General features: G+C 38.6%; 1 protein-coding gene and 1 non-coding gene across 23 annotated transcripts in view; one reads left to right on the top strand and one right to left on the bottom strand.

Moving 5' to 3' along the window:
* Positions 1 to 210: 210 nt before the first annotated feature.
* Positions 211 to 19155, bottom strand: part of PPP4R3B (protein phosphatase 4 regulatory subunit 3B) — a 71729-nt gene continuing 52784 nt past the window's right edge. For 6 of the 22 annotated variants that reach the window (XM_002799228.4, XM_077959540.1, XM_001112386.5 and 3 more), the window contains 4 exons: positions 17116 to 17255; positions 16462 to 16646; positions 10959 to 11152; positions 211 to 1842 (listed from right to left, as the gene is read on the bottom strand). In XM_002799228.4, coding sequence (XP_002799274.2) covers positions 1747 to 1842; positions 10959 to 11152; positions 16462 to 16646; positions 17116 to 17255 — 615 coding nt within the window. In that variant the 3' untranslated portion in view covers positions 211 to 1746. Of the gene's footprint in view, positions 1843 to 9195; positions 9316 to 10958; positions 11153 to 16461; positions 16647 to 17115; positions 17256 to 19155 lie in introns of those variants that run through there. The other 16 variants (XM_077959538.1, XM_077959552.1, XM_077959543.1 and 13 more) reach the window with 3 other exon arrangements.
* On the top strand, positions 17927 to 18074 carry LOC114672028 (small nucleolar RNA SNORA12). The gene has a single exon (XR_003722227.1). It is a non-coding gene; the product is annotated as a small nucleolar RNA SNORA12 (small nucleolar RNA).

Below are 19155 nucleotides of genomic sequence, written 5' to 3'. Positions count from 1 at the left end.
CAAGGCTTACCTTCTATAAGTAGTCAGTGATAAAGTGCCGTTGACCCGCATGTGTTTAGAATTATTTCATTAAAACTGGGGTATGACCTAGCAGTTTATAATAAATATTTATGTATAATTTTATTGCCTTTTAAAAGATACCGTAAAATTGACATATCTCAAAATGGAGTTAATTTATATTTACAACAAACCAAACACAAACATCAATTATGGAATTACAGGGTCACATTTTAATTCCTGAATTTTACAGTTTAGCATTAATATCACCACATGTATACAAATGGTGTAAAACAAGTACAGTGGTATTTTTAATACAAAATAAACATCTGTTTTATGGAAAAACTATACTTCATATCTACACAGACAGCTCATCTTTTCCAAACAATAGCCAAAATTAAAATTAACTACAAAATCTCCAAAACAGGGGAAACTGCTTCAGATTAAACTATTCCAGGAAAAATGGACCCATAACACATTACAAGGGTGATCTAAAGATTGTGGCTGGAATTACTATTAAAAATTTTTTTTTCCCAATGCATTAAATTGTATTTTGGGGACATTTTTCTCACTTCGGCATGATCTCAGATCATAGATGAGCAAACTAACATTAAAATATGTACAGTTAACTTGTTGCTCTAAAAATAAAACGTAACTGTTTGCCTCAATTTAATTTTAAAATTCACTTACGTACATGGAATGTGCTTTTTACTCTTCTTAAAAAAGCAGCTTTCATATCACACCCTTGTTTACAGAAAAGCTACATGTGCTGTATGCTGACTTTCATAAGTTGCTTCTTGGATCAAAATGGCTTCTAGATACTAAATGCCACTTAATTCAGCACTATTCTTTGTTGGTCTGTATAAGTAACACTTTAAAACTTGCAGCTCTGGAAAGAGAGAGAACTTTACTAACAAAGCAAAAAGTGATTTCAAAGTATCTTCCACAAAAGATTGTACTGGTAGGTGGTTGAAAACATTCTGTTCTATCCACTTTCAAATTTCTAGAGAAAATCATTTTGGAATACTACTGTACTGATTCTTGGCCTTCATTGTCTCTAAAAGTGCTGATTTTAACATTATCTTAAAACTGTCCAGTTTGAATTGAGCTTGTTTTCATCAATATACATATTGAAAATTCCTGATGTAGAAAATTCAACATGTGCTGAATATGGGGTGTACTTCCCTTCAACTACCTAAAAGGCTGAACTTTTGTTAAATCTTAAATAAATGGTCCCATCAGCTTAACTTCATTTTTTTAATGATAGTTGAATGTGTTTTCCATAAAAATTTCTTTTAAAAAGAGGCAACTGATTAAAACAACAACATGGCCAGCACCATTATACAAGTAATGTTATTGAGTTTACAACTGAAGTTCTATAAAATTGTTTTTAGATCAATACCCCGAGGAGCAACCCTGCATTATTATATCAACCTTTTCCCCTCCCCTAAACCATCCCAAAACCTGCGACTTTTCCTTGCTGAGAATCTGTCTCCCAGGTTCTGGTTACTAACGTTTGTTTTGACAGCCTAAAAGGCAAACCCCTTAATTACTAGCAAGCAATGAAGTTCCTGGGAAGCCTGTTTTTTTATTAGAACTAAACTCCCTTAGCTGATATATTGAGTGTCTTTTGCTACTCCTTGTATATTTTCTAAGTTCCATTGAGAAAGCTTTCTGATTCGGATTTACAGCTCATTGAACAGTTGCAGCATTTTAAGACCACATGTTGAGGGTCTCCTAATAAATATTTTATGAGCCAAGACGAGGTCTTTTCCTGGGGGATGTTTCTTCTTCTTCATCTTCCTCTTCATCATCTGGATAATCCACTAAGCCAACCAAACTTCCCTATTGAAGAATTTAAAAAATTTTCTTTAAACATATATAACAAAAAAGAGTTTTTAGTACAAATCCAATCACTTGTAAAGATATCAGAAATCGTTTTTCTAAATCATATCAGAAATTAACACATTTGAATTTGATAAAGGAACTGCTTGAAATTACGAACATCTGAGTACTAATTGGTAGCACTTGCAGTAACCCTTAACTTTTCTATCTGGTTCTTGGATTATTAATGATACTTCAAAACTCAATTCTGCAAAATTTTACTGTGGGAAAATGCCTACTTTTCCAAATAGGGATAACAATGATAACATTTGGAAGCTGGAAAGGACATTGGAGATGCACTAGTGCATTTCTCTAATTTTATTACCACAAGAAATCCCTTTGTAGTCTTTGTTCATCTTGTGTATATTTCATCACTAAGTACACATCATTGTTTTCATTGTGCTTTTGAAGTATAGCTTAAATGGCTGAAGACAGACACATGAAATGATTCTTATAAAATAATAAGTAAAACATTCAGGGCTAGCTCTCTGACCAAAAGAAAAATAAGCATGAGGTAATTCATGGTCTTGGCCTTTGATGAGTAACAGACTGCTGTGAAAATCCTAGAAAAACTCTGGGTATTCTCCAGAAAATTATACATCCACAGCGTTTCATTCATTTTGAGTCAATCCCATGAAAACTTATGTCCTATAGGTTAAGAGGGCTTCTGTAAACACTGTATTTAGTTCAAACCCTTCAGACCTCTAGGAGATAAACAAATACAACAGAAGTAACTCATTTTTCATATCTAAAGTACTGAGATACCTGGTTTTACCAGAATGTAACCAAATCACTATAATATTAACCAACCAAAAAAAGGCCCCTGGGCAGCTAGAAACAGTTATCAGAAAGACTTATATACCTGTCTGAGAATCTGTTTCTCAACTTAATCACACACACATCTTAAGTCTGGATATGCAAGAAGCAACATGGCTAAATTGTTAAAAACAGGCTAACTGTAGGTCTGATGTCAAATTCTAATGACAGCACGTTTTATGTAAACAAACAAACAAAAAAAACTTTGGGGGCAGGTACAGTGGCTTATGCCTGTAATTCCAGCACTTTGGGAGGCTAAGGCAGACAGGTCACCTGAGAGATGATGAGTTCAAAATCAGCCTGGCCAACATGGTGAAACCCTATCTCTACTAAAAATAAAACATTAGCCCAGCGTGGTGCCAGGCACCTGTAGTCCCAGCGACTCGGGAGTCTGAGGGATGAGAATCTCTTGAACCCAGGAGGTGGAGATCATGCCACTGCATTCCAGCCTGGGCAACAGAGCAAGACTCCATCTCAAAAAAATAAAAAAATAAAACCGCAAACCCTTGGGCAAGTGGTTTAATATCTCTGCCTCAGTTTGTCTGTAAAATTGGTATAGTAGTATTTAGGCCTCAGTGAACTATTTTGAAAATTAAATTGATGGCCAGGCGCAGTGGCTCACGCATGTAATCCTAGCATTTTGGGAGGCCAGGGTGAGTGGATCACCTAACGTCACGAGTTCTAGTCCAGCCTGACCAACATGGTGAAACCCCGTCTCTACTAAAAATACAAAACTGAGCCAGGCGTGGTGGCGCATGCCTGTAATCCCAGCTGCTTCAGAGGCTGAGGCAGGAGACTCGCTTGAACCCGGGAGGTGGAGGTTTCAGTGAGCCAAATGGTGCCACTGTACTCCAGCCTGGGCAATAAGAGCAAGACTCCGTCTCAAAACAACAACAACAACAATAAATAAATAAGTTGACAACAAAACATCTAAAGCACTTCAGCACAGTGCTTGGTATGTAGTTAGTGTTCAATAAGTGCTATTAGCTGCTATTACTACTATCATTTTTCTATTATTTTGTTTCTAAGCCAAATTGGAAAAGAGGAAAAACAAGAAATAATTCTTGTATAAAAAGGCACCAATCTGATAATCAAAACGATGACAGCAAAGTTGCAAAGTTTTAATTATGCTTAGTATTACATATCATAATATATAAACATATGTATTCCAAATGGTTAATACTTGTTTTTGCCCAAGATTAATAAATTGTCTGAAAAACTCAGTTATACAATTTGAGTTTTACTTATATTATCTCTGCAAACATACATTTAAAACATGTTTACAATAAAAATAATAAAAATGCAAAATGTGAAATGTTGGAAGTAAAAAGGCCTGAATCTAGAGATGCACTTTGTGAAGCTGATTCCATACTTTTAATATGTATCTAGAAATGTACTGTTTTAAAATACCAGATTGAAATTATACTTACTCTTTTACAATCATGTTCATATAAAAAAAGCTTTTGATGTCAGGACATAAAGTTCCATTTCATTGTTTTAAACCCTTGCATTCCATGGTATGAATATATATATATGTGTGTGTGTGTGTATATATATATATATATATTTTTTTTTATAGTCTTGCTCTGTCGCCCAGGCTAGAGTGCAGCTGTGCGATCTCAGTTCTCCAGGGTGCAAGTGATTCTTGTGCCTCAGTCACCCAAGTAGCTTGGACTACATGCACGCACCAACATGCCTAGCTAACTTTTGTATTTTTAGTAGACACGGGGTTTCACCGTGTCTTTTACCAGACTGGCCTTGAACTCCTGGCCTCAAGTGATCTGCCTGCCTCAGCCTCCCAAAGTGTTGGGATTACAGGAATGAGCCACCATGCCCGGCTTCATCATATACTTTAATTCCTGAGTTTCTGGTGGGACATTTGGGTTGTTTTTGCAGGGTATTTACGTAAGGAATTTAAAAAGTAAATACCAGCAAAGAAAACAGGAGAAGAAAAAACAGCAGTTTTAGAGTTGCCAAAGCATTTCTGGAAAAGAGAAATCAGAGGCAAGGCAACTCATACAACAGGAAGAAGCCAAGAACTAAATATTTGCAGACGGATACAGAAACGAGAAACTGGCGTGTCTTAAGAGAACCCCAGAAAGAACCTAAGCAGTAAAGGCACCAAAATACTGGGGAAAGCAGGGAAGACAGTTAAATTATAGTAAAACAGACAACTGGGTCATTGATTCTACACCTCTGACAGCCAGGAGATTTCTGTTCCTCCACCATCACCAACTATAGGGAATTCTACAGAGAAAATGATTCTATAAAGAATAAACTCTATAGAGAATGTAATGAACTTTACAGAGCGAAGGACCGTATATTTCATGATTTTAGGCAAAGAAAAGGGCATGGGTAAGGCCAGGCTGAAAATGAAAGAATACATTTAAATTTTGTATACTGAGCAGACATGCTACCCTACAATAAGCTTTGCTATGTAGGCTCTCAGAACACTAACAACCACGCTTATACTTACAAGGTGTAAGAGACTAGCTTTGTCCGTAAAAGTTAGATGGCTTCACAGAAGGGGTATGGGGAGAACTAAAAACAACTAACATCTCCCCAAAAAAGCAGGGCACTACTAAGTCCATACCATAAAGTCAACTTTTTAAAGTGTGTAATTTTCACACACCATAAACTCACCCTTTTAGAACATATAATTTAGCGGCTTTAGTATATTCACAAGTTATGTAATCACCACTAATTCCAGAACATTTCCATCATTTCACCCACCAAAAAAGTCCCCATAAACAGTCCTCATTCCCCCACCACACCCCCCACCACCCAGCTCTTGGCAACCACTAACCTACTTTGTTTCCGTGGATTTGCTTATTCTGGACAGTTCATATAAATGGAATCATACAATATGTGGTTTTTTTGTGACTGGTTTACTTCAATTACCACAATGTTTTCAAAGTTAATCTATGCTTAGCATATCAGGACTTTATTCCTTTTTATGGCCAAATAATATCCACTGTATGAATATGCCACATTTTGTGTATCCATTCATCATAAACTGAGAGACATTTGGGTTATTCCCACTTTTTGGCTATTATGAACAATGCTGCTATTAACATTCATATACAAGTTTTACAGTGGACACGTTTTTAGTTTTCTTAAATATATACCGAGGAAATGAGGTAGTTGGGTCTTATGGTAAGTCTGGGTCATACGGTACACTGACTTTTTAGGGAACCTCCTGACTATACTCCAAAGCTGCTATACCATTTTATTTTTATTTATTTATTTATTTATTTATTTATTTTTTGAGACGTGGTCTCACTCTGTTGCCCAGGCTGGAGTACAGTGACGTGATCTTGGCTCATTGCAACCTCTGCATGCTGTGCTCAAGTGATCCTCCTACCTCAGCCTCCTGAGGGACCACAGTCATGTGCCACCATGTCCAGCTAATTTTTGTAGAGACGGGGTTTTGCCATGTTGCCCAGGCTGGTCTCGAGCTCCTGGGTTCACGCGATCCTCCTGCCTCGGATCTCCGAAAGTGCTGGGATTACAGGCATGAGACTCTGCACCTGGCCTGTTATGCTATTTTATATTCTCACTAGCAACGGATGTCACAATTTACATTCTTGCTAACACTTGTTTTTGTGCATCTTTTTTATTATAGCTATCCTAGAAGATGTGAAATGCTATCATATTGTGATTTTGATTTGCATTTCCCTTACTAATGATGTTAAACATCTTTCTACATGCTTACATGGGCCACTTGTGTATCTTCTTTTTAGAAATGTCTATTAAAATCCTTTGCCCATTTTAAAACTGGGTTGTCATGCTGAGGTGTAAGAGTTCTTTATATATTCTGGATACCAGTTACTTATCACATATGTCATTTACAAATATTTCTTCCCATTTTGTGGATTGTCTTTTCAATTTATGGTAGTATCCTTTGGAGTACAAAATTTTAAAATTTTGATGGAGTCCAATTTATTATTTTTCTTTTGTCACTTGTGGTATTTGTGTCATATTCTAAGAAATCATTGCCTAAATCCAAGGTCATAGATATTTATGCCTTTTTTTAAAAAAGAGCTTTAGACTTATAACTTTTACATTTGGATCTTTTCATCCATTGTGAGAGTTTTGTATATGATGTGAGATAGGCCTCTAACTTCATTCTTCTGCATGTGGATATACAGTTGTAACATTTATTGAAACGGGTATTCTGGCCAGGCGCAGTGGCTCACACCTGTAATCCCAGCACTCTGGGAGGCCGAGGCGGACAGATCACGAGGTCAGGAGATCAAGACCATCCTGGCTAACACAGTGAAACCCCATCTCTACTAAAAATACAAAAAATTAGCCAGGTGTGGCGGGCGCCTGTAGTCCCAGCTACTCGGGAGGCTGAGGCAGGACAATGGCGTGAACCGGGAGGCGGAGCTTGCAGTGAGCCAAGATTTCGCCACTGCACTCCAGCCTGGGCGACAGAGCGAGACTCTGTCTCAAAAAAAAAAAAAAAAAGAAAGAACAGAGTACTCTTTCCCCCATCAAATTGTCTTAGCACTCTTATTAAAATCTGCCTTTTTTTTTTTTTTAATGAAAGGAAATCCTAAGATTACCACTTGAGTAGTTTCCAATGTGAATGAAAGGATCAAAATAAATGACAACAATAACCTATGAAAAAGCACTTTGGGAGGCCGAGGTCGGTGAATCACTTGAGGCCAGGAATTCCTGATGAGCCTGGCCAACATGGTGAAACCCCATCTCTACTGAAAATACAAAAATTAGCCATGCATGGTGTCGCACACCTGTAATCCTACAACATTATAATAAATGCACATTCTATACAGAAATACACATGTATATGTAACGATGTATGTAAGTGGTCACACACTGCAGCAATGATTGTAACTACAAAAAGCTGGAAACAACTTGAATGCCCATCGATAGGGGCTAATTATAAATTAAGGTATATCTACACTTTTGAGTTCTATGCAGGAAATCTCTAATGTTCTGATATGCAGAATTCACCAAGATAAATTTGCTACATAAAAAAGTAAGATAACAGGTTTCTCTACTGTGAATCTGTGACAAGTGTTTATTTTAGTATCCACAAATGGCTTCTCATTCTGATTTTATATATTTTTCCTCATAGAAAACATGCAAGTTTTACAGTTATACAACTAAAGAAGTATTTTGTCTTTATGACATTTATATCATAAAAACAAATGTTCTGTTTAAATTCATTACTAGCTAATGTCTAGCCAGCCTTCAACTATAGCAATTAACACTGTTGGTGAAACTGGCTAAACCAAAGGGCAACTGGTGATAAAGAATCTGCCACCCCTTAGGAATGTGGGCATGCTTTGTTAAGAAGGCTGAGAGCAAATTAAAGCGGTGCTTAACTTCTGTCAACTCCTATCTTGCTTAATTTCCAAATTCTGTATCTACAGTGATTGAGCAACTGTTTTCCAAGAACATTGTTTTTATCCCTGTCTCTAAAAAGGATGTATAACAGATGTATTCTGTAATCTGCTGTTAAGTGTCAAGAAGAGTGAAAAAGGTGTTGGTGCTTGCATTTAATTTTGCTCATTCATAAGTAAATTATCTGGAAGGATAATAAAAACTCAGGGAAATATCACAGAAAATATAATAGGAAAACAAAATGAACAGGATATAAAAGTAGGATAGAAAAGGTATGCAGTATTGACATATTATTAGAAATAAAAGACATAGCTAAAAGAGTTCAAAGGTATCTTTGTGGAGGGGAACAGAGGGACTGATTTTTTTCTAATATAAACTTGCCTTTTGGTAATATTTGACTTCTGAAAGTAAGTGCACGTATTACTTCGATTTGAAAAAAAAAAAAAAAAAAGCTAACATATATTGAGAAGGTGTCAAGCAGTGTTCTCAGCATTTTACATTTGTTAAATAATTTAATCATCCCAACAAGCTTATAAAGTAGGTACTATTTTATCCCTTTTTAAAACAAGAAAGTCAGCCAGGCATGCTGGCTAACGCCTGTTAATCCTAACACTTTGGGGGGCTGAGCAGGACTGCTTGAGCCCAGCAGTCTGAGACCAGCCTGGGCAACATGGCGAAAACCCATCTCTACCAAAAATACAAAAACTAGCCAGGCATAGTGGCATGCACCTGCATCCCCAGCTACTCGGGAGGCTGAGATGGGAGGATCAGTTGAGCCCAGGAGGTAGGGGAGGCAGTGAGCTGTGATCGCACCACTGCACTCCAGGCTGGGTGACAGAGTGAGACTGTCGCAACAACAACCGGGAAGCAGGAAGGCAGGCAGCTTAAGGCCCAGAGAGATTAAATAACTTATTCAAGGTGATACAGCTAGAAAGAGGCAGAGTCAACATTTGAACCCAAACAACACAACTCTATAGCAAATACTCTTTTTTGAGACAGGGTCTCACTCTCTTGCTCAAGCTGGAGTGCAGTGGCAAGATCATGGCTCACTGAAGTCTCCACCTCTCAGGTTCAACCGACTCTCCTGCCTAAGACTCTTGAGTAGCTGAAACCACAGGTGTGTGCCACCACACCCAGCTAATATTTTAATACTTTTTGTAGAGATGGCGTCTCACCTTGTTGCCCAGAGTGGTCCTGGACTCCTGGGCTCAAGCGATCCTCCTGCCTTGGCCTCCCACAGTCCTAGGATTACAGGTGTAAGCCACTGTGCCCAGCCCAAACATTCTTAATGTAGTGTCACAATATCACTCTAAATTGTCCTACCATAAAGTTGAAAATTAATTTTAAAATTTTCCAGTTAAAAAACATAAAATATATTTCAAATACAGAATACCATGAAAATGCTATTGTCAAGAGCCTATCTCACTATACTACTGAATGAAAATTCTTCATTTTTGTAAAATAAACTTAGACTTATATTTTGTGTTCCAAACAAGATGCATTCCTGGCCGGGCGCGGTGGCTCAAGCCTGTAATCCCAGCACTTTGGGAGGCCGAGACGGGCGGATCACAAGGTCAGGAGATGGAGACCATCCTGGCTAACCCCGTGAAACCCTGTCTCTACTAAAAATACAAAAATCTAGCCGGGCGAGGTGGCGGGCGCCTGTAGTCCCAGCTACTCGGGAGGCTGAGGCAGGAGAATGGCGTAAACCCGGGAGGCGGAGCTTGCAGTGAGCTGAGATCCGGCCACTGCACTCCAGCCTGGGCGACAGAGCGAGACTCCGTCTCAAAAAAAAAAAAAAAAAAAAGATGCATTCCTTCAGCTAGGTGTGCACTACCACGGTGTTTCTGCTTGTCTTTCTATTTTTATACAATAGTTGTCCCATATTTATGCCTTTTTATTTTAAGCCACTCCTTTTTGGGGAAAAAGGATGATTTCATATAACATATGAACAAGAAAAATGTTTCATATAAAATTTAAACTTGTTTATAAAAAAAGGTAACCAAGGGAAATACATTTGTTATAAGAACAACAGAAAGTCTAATATCCTTAACTAAAGATTCATCAACAATAATATAATCCAATTTGCAGAGAAGAGCAGATTCAAAAGGCTAATATTTAGCCTTACTACCAATAAAGTATACACAATTGGAAATGAGATATTATATACTGTCTCACCTACCTACCTGGCAAATACTAAAAATAATTATAGCACTGGCAAAGCTGCAATTGGCCAGGCACACTCATATACAGTTTATAGTAACATCAACTGGCACAGACTTTCTGAAGATGAATGTGACCGTATGTATGAAGATATTCTACTACTCAACTATCCAAGAAAATAATTTAAAATGCAGTAACACTAAGTAGTCAGTGAAATATTAGAATCAACTTAAGTGCTCCAAAATAGAATGGAGGACAAGGAGGAAGGATGCTTACATTTATTATCATAAGCCTAAATAAAATGAAATTCTCCTTGGGAGGCCGAGGTGGGCGGATCATGAAGTCAAGAGATCGAGACCATTCTGGCCAATGTGGTGAAACCCCGTCTCTACTAAAAATACAAAAATTAGCTGGGTGTGGTGGCATGCGCCTATAGTCCCAGCTACTTGGGAGGCTGAGGCAGGAGAATTGCTTGGACTCGGGAGGCGGAGGTTGCAGTGAGCTGAGATCACTCCACTGCACACCAGCCTGGCGACAGAGTGAGACTGTCTCAAAAAATAAAATAAAATAAAATAAATAAAATAAAATTCTATAATCAACAATGTTTTGATAACAAAAATTCTATTGAAATTGTTTTGATTATCCAAATTTTTTTCAGTAAACATGAAAAAAATCTCACAGATGGGAAAAGCAAAGTTCGTGTGTAATGCTGTTTCACCTACCTTGGTGGCTGTTACTGACGTAGCCAAGTTTGTGGTTTTGGAAGAGGATCCATTAGAAGTTGCTGGCGGTGTCTGAGCCACTACAGATTTACTGTTTGTTCCATTAGCAGCACTGGCAGAGTGGGAGAAAGTAAATTTGAAGCCACCAGGAGATGTCCTTTTGGGAAGGTTTTCCTTGTCTTCACTTTCTTTTGCTAAAGTAAAAGTAAAATTTTGAACGTATATCAATAAATACTGCTAAGTCAAAACATCTAAAAAGAGCAATAATTTAAAAACTTATAAAACATTGCTGCCCGGGCACGGTGGCTCACGCCTGTAATCCCAACACTTTGGGAGGCTGAGGTGGGCAGATCACCCGAGGCCAGAGTTCAAGACCAGCCTGACCAAAATGGAAAAACCCCGTCTTTACTAAAAATACAAAATTATCTGGGTGTGGTGGCGTATGTCTATAATCCCAGCTACTTGGGAGGCTGAAGCAGGAGAATCACTTGAACCCGGGAGGCAGAGGTTGTGGTGAGCCGAGATCATGCCACTGCACTCCAGCCTGGGCAACAAGAGCGAAACTCTGTCTCAAAAAAAAAAAAGAAAAAAAAATTGCCTTTGTTTCCTAAGAACTTTTTAAAAAGTAGAGCATGATGTGTACAGTGATGATACGGTTTGGCTCTGTGTCCCCCCCTCAAATCTCAAATCAAATTGTAATCCCCATGTGTCAGGGGAGGGACCTGCTGAGAGGTGACTGGATCATGGGGGTGGACTTCCCCCTTGCTGTTCTTGTGACAGTGAGTTCTCACGAGATCTGGTTGTTCTAAAGGGTGGCATGTCCCCCCTTGCTCTCTCTCTCCTGCTGCCATGTAAGACATGCCTTGTTTCCCATTCACCTTCCACCACAAGTTTCCTGAGGCCTCCCCAGCTACGTGGAATTGTAAGTCAATTATACCTCTTTTCTTCATAAATTACACAGTCTCAGGTAGTTCTTTAGAGCAGCGTGAAAACGAACTGACACAGAAAATTTGTACCAGGAGTGGGGTACTGCTATAAAGATACCTGAAAATGGCAAGGCGTGGTGGCTCACGCCTGTAATCCCAGTACTTTGGGAGGCTGAGGAGGGTGGATAACTTGAGGTCAGGAGTTCAAGACCAGCCTGGCCAACATGATGAAACCTCTTCTCTATTAAAAATACAAAAATTAGCTGGGGGTGGTGGCAAACACCTATAATCCCAGCTGCTCCGGTGGCTGAGGCAGGAGAATCGCTTGAACCCTGGAGGCAGAAGTTGCAGCGAGCCGAGATTGTGCCACTGAACACTAGCCTGGGCAACAGAGTGACACTCCATCTCAAAAAAAAGATACCTGAAAATGTGGAAGCAACTTTGGAACCGGGTAATAGGCAGAGGTTGGAACAATTTGGAGGTCTTAGAAAAAGACAAGAAGATATGGGAAAGTCTGGAACTTCCAAAAGACTTGTTGACTGGTTTTGACCAAAATGCTGACAGTAATATGGACAATGAAGTCCAGGCTGAGGAGGTCTCAGATGGAGGTAAGGAACTTACTTGGAACTGGAGTAAAGGTCATACTTGCTATGCTTTAGCAAAGAGACTGGCAGCATTTTGCCCCTGCCCTAGAGATCTGTGGAACTTGAACTTCAGAGAGATGATTTAGGATATCTGGTGGAAAAATCTCTAAGCAGCAAAGCATTCAAGCAGTGGCCTGGGCTGGGCATGGCATGGTGGCTCACGCCTGTAATCCCAGCACTCTGGGAGGTTGAGGTGGGTGGATTACTTGAGGTCAGGAGTTCAAGACCAGCTTGGCCAACATGGTGAAACCCTGTCTCTACTAAAAACACAAAAATTAGCTGGTGGTCATGGTGGCACACACCTGTAGTCCCAGCTACTTGGGAGGCTGAGGCAGGAGAATTGGTTGAACCTGGGAGGCAGAGGTTGCAGTGAGCTGAGATCATGCCACTGCATTCCAGCCTGGGCAACAGAGATTCCGTCTCAAAAAAAAAAAAAAAAAAAGCCTTCTGGCTGTTTCTAAAAGTGTATGCTCATATGCATGAAGAAAGAGATCGTCTGAAATTAGAATTTATATTTAAAAAGGAGCAGAGCATAAAGTTTGGAAAACTTGCAGCCTGACCATGCAGTAGAAAAGAAAAACCCATTTTCTGAGGAGAAATTCAAGCTGGCTGCAGAAATCTGAATAAGTAACAAGGAGCCAAATGTTAATTCACAGGCCCAGAGGCCTAGGAGGGAAAAATGGTTTTGTGAACTGGGCCCAGGGACCTACTGCTCTGTGCAGTCTTGGGACACTCTGCATCCCAGGTGCTGCAGCTCCAGTCATGGCTAAAAGGAGCCAAGGTACAGCTTGGGCCATGGCTTTAGAGGGTGCAAGCCCCAAGTCTTGGTGGCTTCCATGTGATGCTGGGCCTGTGGGTGTGCAGAGGGCAAGAACTGAGGTTTGGTAACCTCTGATTCTCAAGCCATCTAGATTTCAGAAGACATACAGAAATGCCTGGATGTCTAGGCAGAAATCTGCTGCAGGGCAGAGCTCTTATGAAGAACCTCTACTAGGGCAATGCAGAAGGGAAATGTGAGGTTGCAGTCCCCACACAGAGTCCCCACTGGGATATTGCCTAGTGCAGCCATGGGCCATCATCCTCCAGACCCCAGAACAGGAGATCCACCAACAGCTTGCACCATGTACCTGGAAAAGCCACAGGCACTCAACTCCAGCCCATGAAAGCAGCTATGGGGGCCGTACCCGGCAGAGCCATAGGGGCAGAGCCAGCTGGGGCCTTGGGAGCCTACCTGTTGTATCAGCAGGCCCTAGTGTTAGACACGGAGTCAAAGGACACGATTTCGGAGCTTTAAGATTCAAAGACTGCCCTGCTGGGCTTTGGACTTGCCCAGGGCCTGTAGCCCCTTTGATTTGGCCAATTTCTCCCATTTGGAATGGGAGCATTTACCCAATGTCTGCACCCTCATTGTATCTTGGAGGTAACTAACTTGTTTTTTATTTTATAGGCTCATAGGCAGAAGGGATTTACCTTGTCTCATATGAGACTTTGTGCTTGGACTTTTGAGTTAATGCTGGAATAAGTTATGACTTTGGGGGACTGTTGGGAAGGCATGATTGGTTTTGAAATGTAAAAAGGACATGAGATTAGGGAGGGGCCGCGGTGGAATGATAAGGTTTGGCTCTTGTCCCCACCCAAATCTCATTGTGAATTGTAATTGTGTTGGAGGACATGATTGAATCATGGAGGCAGAATACCCCCTTGCTATTTTTGTGATAGTGAGTTCTCATGAGATCTGGTTGTTTAAAAGTGTGTGGCACCTTGGTCGGGCTTGGTGGCTCATGCTTGTAATCCCAGCACTTTGGGAGGCCAAGGCGGGTGAATCATCTGAGGCCAGGAGTTCGAGACCAGCCTGGTCAACATGGTGAAACCCCATCTCTATTGAAAATGTAAAAATTAGCCGGGTGTGGTGGTGCATGCCTGTAATCCCAAATACTTGGGAGGCAGGAGAATCGCTTGAACCCGGGAGGCGGAGGTTGCAGTGAGCTGAGATCACGGCACTGCACTTCAGGCTGGGCAACAAGAGTGAGACTACATCTCAAAAAACAAACAAACAAACAAACAAAAGTGTGTGGCACCTCCTCCTTCACACTCTCTGTCTCCCGCTCCACCATGGTTAAGATATGCTTGCTTTCCTTGCGCCTTCAACCATGACTGTAAGTTTCCCGAAGCCTTTCAGCCATGTTTCCTGTTAAGCCTAAGGAACCGTGAGTCCATCAAACCTCTTTTCTTCATAAACTACCCAGTCTTAGGTAGTTCTTTATAACAGTGTTAAACGAACTAATACAAGTGATAAGTCTTTATCAGCTAGAATCTTAGAAATCTCAGTATTAGGAAGGACCTTACGGATCATAACAAAATTAGCCATCCTATGCTAGAACTCTACATTGTGGTATCTAGCATATCCATCTAAAATCTCATGAGCTGTCTGACTCTTCCTTTTATTGTCTCCCTGTAGCTTCCACTCACTGATTCTACACTTCTTTACTCATTGTAAAAACCTAGTAATTTCTCTCACAAGTCAATATTCCAAATGCCTAATGACAATGATCAAGTCTGTAAGTCCTAAATATTCCAGGTTCCCTTTTCTGTTTGTTTTATGACATAGGTGTCCAATCCCTTTTAACATCTGGTTATTATTTTTATATATGATTCTTAACAGTGTCTCACTCAACACTGGATACAGAACTTCAAATATGGCTGTATTGCCTCTTTTGACTGTAGTCAGGGCAGTACCTATAATGAGTAAAGGCAGAAGAATTTGTCTAGCAAAGGTACCCATTCCTTAGGACATTTTAATAGGCTTTTTGCTCCACCATGCTGAGGCAAAAAAAACTTATCAAATTAATGAGTTGAAAATGAGTAGGAACAATAGTTTCAAAGAAAATGTAATAAATAAATTTTCTGAGAATTGCCTTCAGAAAATGTCACATTCAAAATCACAAACTTACATAATAAATCCAAGAAAGGCTTTTATCTTCTAAGACATAACTTTTTGTTTTGTTTTTGAGATAGGGTCTTTCTCTGTTACCAGGCTAGAGTGCAGTGGCAGCTCATGGCTCACTGCAGCTTCGACCTCCTGGTCTCAAGTGATCCTCCAGCCTCAGCCTTCCTAGTAGCCAGGACTCCAGGTAAGTGCCACTGTGCCCATCTAATTTTTGTGTTTTTTTTGTAGAGACAGGGTTTTACCATGCTACCCAGGGTCGTCTGGAACTCCCGGGCTCAAATGATCCACCTGCCTCAGCCTCCCAAAGTGCTGGGATTACAGATGTGAGCCACCATGCCCAGCAAGGTATAAATTTTAATTAAATATTTAAATGACATACACAGGGCAGTATTCCAAAAAATGGTAATTCCTCAGGCCACAGAAATAAAATGATTAGTTCTTTTGAAAGATACAGTACTAGCAAGATCTTCATTTTATAAAACAAGTTAAGCACATCTGAAAGCCAAGGGAAGTTTTATTTTAGTTTTTCACTTCTCTTGATAGTATATCTTTATGCAACTTTTGTAATTTTAAAATTTCAAAGAGCAAAGTTACTTGTTTGAGTTCAGTTTATCAGCTGTAAAAGACACAGGCAAAGTACTCTAGAAGGTTTCTATGAAGCTATATGGTCTTTGTTATTACTGAGAATTTCAGTATAGAAATAAAGCCAAGACTATTCACAGAAAGAAAAGTGTAAGTAGGTAACTCAATTTCTAACTAGCAAATTAATAGCATTACAAAATGGCAAATTTGAAGAGAAACATTTTAAACATGAAAAGAATTCCCAGACAGATTTGGAAAAAGTACATAATTTTAAAAGAACACAATTTGGTATAAAATTCTTGTCTTTCTTGCTTTATAAACTACAAACAAAACTTCACTAGCAACAAAATAATTTCTGCACTAAATAAGAGGGTACACTGTGCAAAAATTCAGAATTTGAATACCTTTTTTAGTCTCCATAAACTTTTCATAATTATCTGGAAAATCATCTTCTGGTTTAGATTTTTCCACTGGCGCCACAACCACTTTTCCTTCCTCTTCCTCATCTTCATTAAACCACATTTCTTCATCTTCTTCCAAGGCTTTTGCATCTCTGCGAAATCTGTTACTACGCAATATAGATGGTACACTGTAAGAAATATATCACAAATACTGAGTAATGATTTAAAGGTCATAACCAGATTGAATTGAAGGAAAGATATGTATAACCAAGAGGAACTGAAGTAATTTTAACTGACTATAATTTATATCAAAATAATCTCTGTAATGATAGAAGATGTAGCCAGAGAACACTCCAAAATATTTTAGAATGTTGTAAATTAAACTAAATATTCTTCTTAAGTTATAATCTTCTTAATACAAAAATTAAACTAAATATTCTTCTTAAGTTACAATAAAATACAACTACTTAAGATAAAGTAGTAATTTATCATATAAATGATATGGGGTAGTGGGGGACACTTTACCCTCCTATTCAACTCTATGCTATCCAGTGATGAAAAGAAACTTCCTCAATAAATTTCACACAGAAAATCTGAACTACAGACAATTTTGGACACAATTTTTTAGGCTACAAAAGCAGTATACTTAAACCATACCTGTTCAGTTTCTGATTTTGTCTGTCTTTTTCTTGCTCATATTTAGTCTTCAATCCTTTGAATGTCTGAACATATTCAATCGATTCAAGTGCTTTATAAAAGTTTTCAACTATATGTGCAGTAAGAGACTTGATATCTTCCTGTACAAGCACAAAATTTACATTTAAAATATAATACAATGCTTATTAGAAGAAAAACTTTAAAATTTTGTTTTGTAGTTCTAAAGCTGATCAAAAAAGGTTTTTCAAAATCACCTTCCAAAATGTAATGTCCTGGTTTCTTTACACATGAGTCAGGACTGCACAGAAAACTTGAAAAAAAAGGAGAAGCAATTTACTGGAGCCCTTTTGTAGGACTATAAAGAACATTCGAAAAGTAAATAGATTTATTTTACATCTTCTGTTTATTTTTTGCATTTTATATATCTATATATATATATAAAATATATATATAGCACCTTACAACTTTACATACAATTTCATTTGATCTTCGCAACAATTCTTTGAGATAGGTTTTATTATCCCCATTTTAGAGAAAAACAAAATTGAGGCTCTAAGAGAGGCTGGATGGTTTGATCCAGAGTGCACAGCTGGTTAGAGGGCAGATGTTAAAATTATGTTTTCAAAATACTCACGGTGATAGATATCCCAAATACCCGGACTTGATAATTACACATTCTATGCATGTTAAAATAAATATGTGTACCAAATACATCTGTACAATATTATGTATTAATAAAAGAAAAACGTATTTTTCAACAAACAGGTGTTATTTAATGACTTCCTGTTTAACTGCTATCAAAATGGGATATGGCTGTGGTGGTTTTCTTTCTGGTACATTTGTTAAGTTTTTGAATGAGCCTAACTCCACCACATGTATTACATAGGAGCTGGCAAAGGCTTGATGACAAAGAGATCTCTCACAAGTCTTTCTCACATCAGAGGCTGGCTCTCACATATAGAAGAAGAAAAAACAACAGAGGATACATCTTACCTAAGTAATAAGAAGCACAGATTTCTCTGACTATATTATACACACAGATCTGATAAACTATCTGGAATTCTACTTGTCTATTCCTATAGTCTTCCAATAGTATAAGCTTTGTGAAATAAACTACTTGATAGTGATAACTTCTAAATTCTAAACCATCACTGCAGATGCATGCATGCCCAGTAGGCTTATTTAAAAAAAAAAATTAAAGATGTGATTCAGGACTTTATAGATAATACTACATAGTAAGAAACACACAGGCCATTTCCTAAAAAGATATACCATAATTTGGTTGCATTATGGAATTTAAGTCTTAAAACTAGTTCTCCTGTACATCTCAATTAAAAACATGCAAATCGGAAATTAGAAACCTAGGCAATGGCTCTGTTATATGTGAAACGAAAAAATACATTAAGTTTTGGGGCACAAGGTACACAAATCAACCACTCAAACTTATTTTCAGAAAAACAATTCCATCATAGGCATAGGGACGGGGTTGTAAACCCTACAATTTGCTTTATCTGTATCTCACCAAAATGTTAAAGGATAAAAATATAAAGTAAATAAAACAGAAAGTTTTGATTTATTGTAGCAGTACAATGGGAACTAGTGAGCTAGTTAACCATGTTTCTTCTTTTACAGGGTTAAAGACTTCTATCCTCTTCATCCTTTTAAAAATCACATACTTGGCAATTGACCACTTTTAGAAAAACAATCCAGTCAGCCAAATAATCTTCATATGAGAACAGCATGTTATCAGTAGATATCTGATTTGTAAGAAATAAAACTAGAGAATGAATTTCTAGCTTCGACTTTCTTTTTTCAAATTATTTCCAGCCAGGTGCAGTGGCTCACACCTGTAATCCAACACTTTGGGAGGCTGAGGTGGGAGGACTGGTTGAGCCTAGGAGTTTGAGACCAGCCTGGGCAACACAGGGAGACCCCATACCTAAAAAAAAAATTAAAAATTAGCCAGGCATTTTAGTGAATGCCTGTATTTCCAACCACTCAGAAGGCTGACATGGGAGGATCTGCTTGAGCCCAGGAGGT

The sequence above is a fragment of the Macaca mulatta genome, chromosome 13 (assembly GCF_049350105.2).
Source record: "Macaca mulatta isolate MMU2019108-1 chromosome 13, T2T-MMU8v2.0, whole genome shotgun sequence".
Taxonomy (NCBI): Eukaryota; Metazoa; Chordata; class Mammalia; order Primates; family Cercopithecidae; genus Macaca; species Macaca mulatta.
Note: the sequence above shows the minus strand (reverse complement) of the source record. Positions and strands in the feature narration are given on the sequence as shown.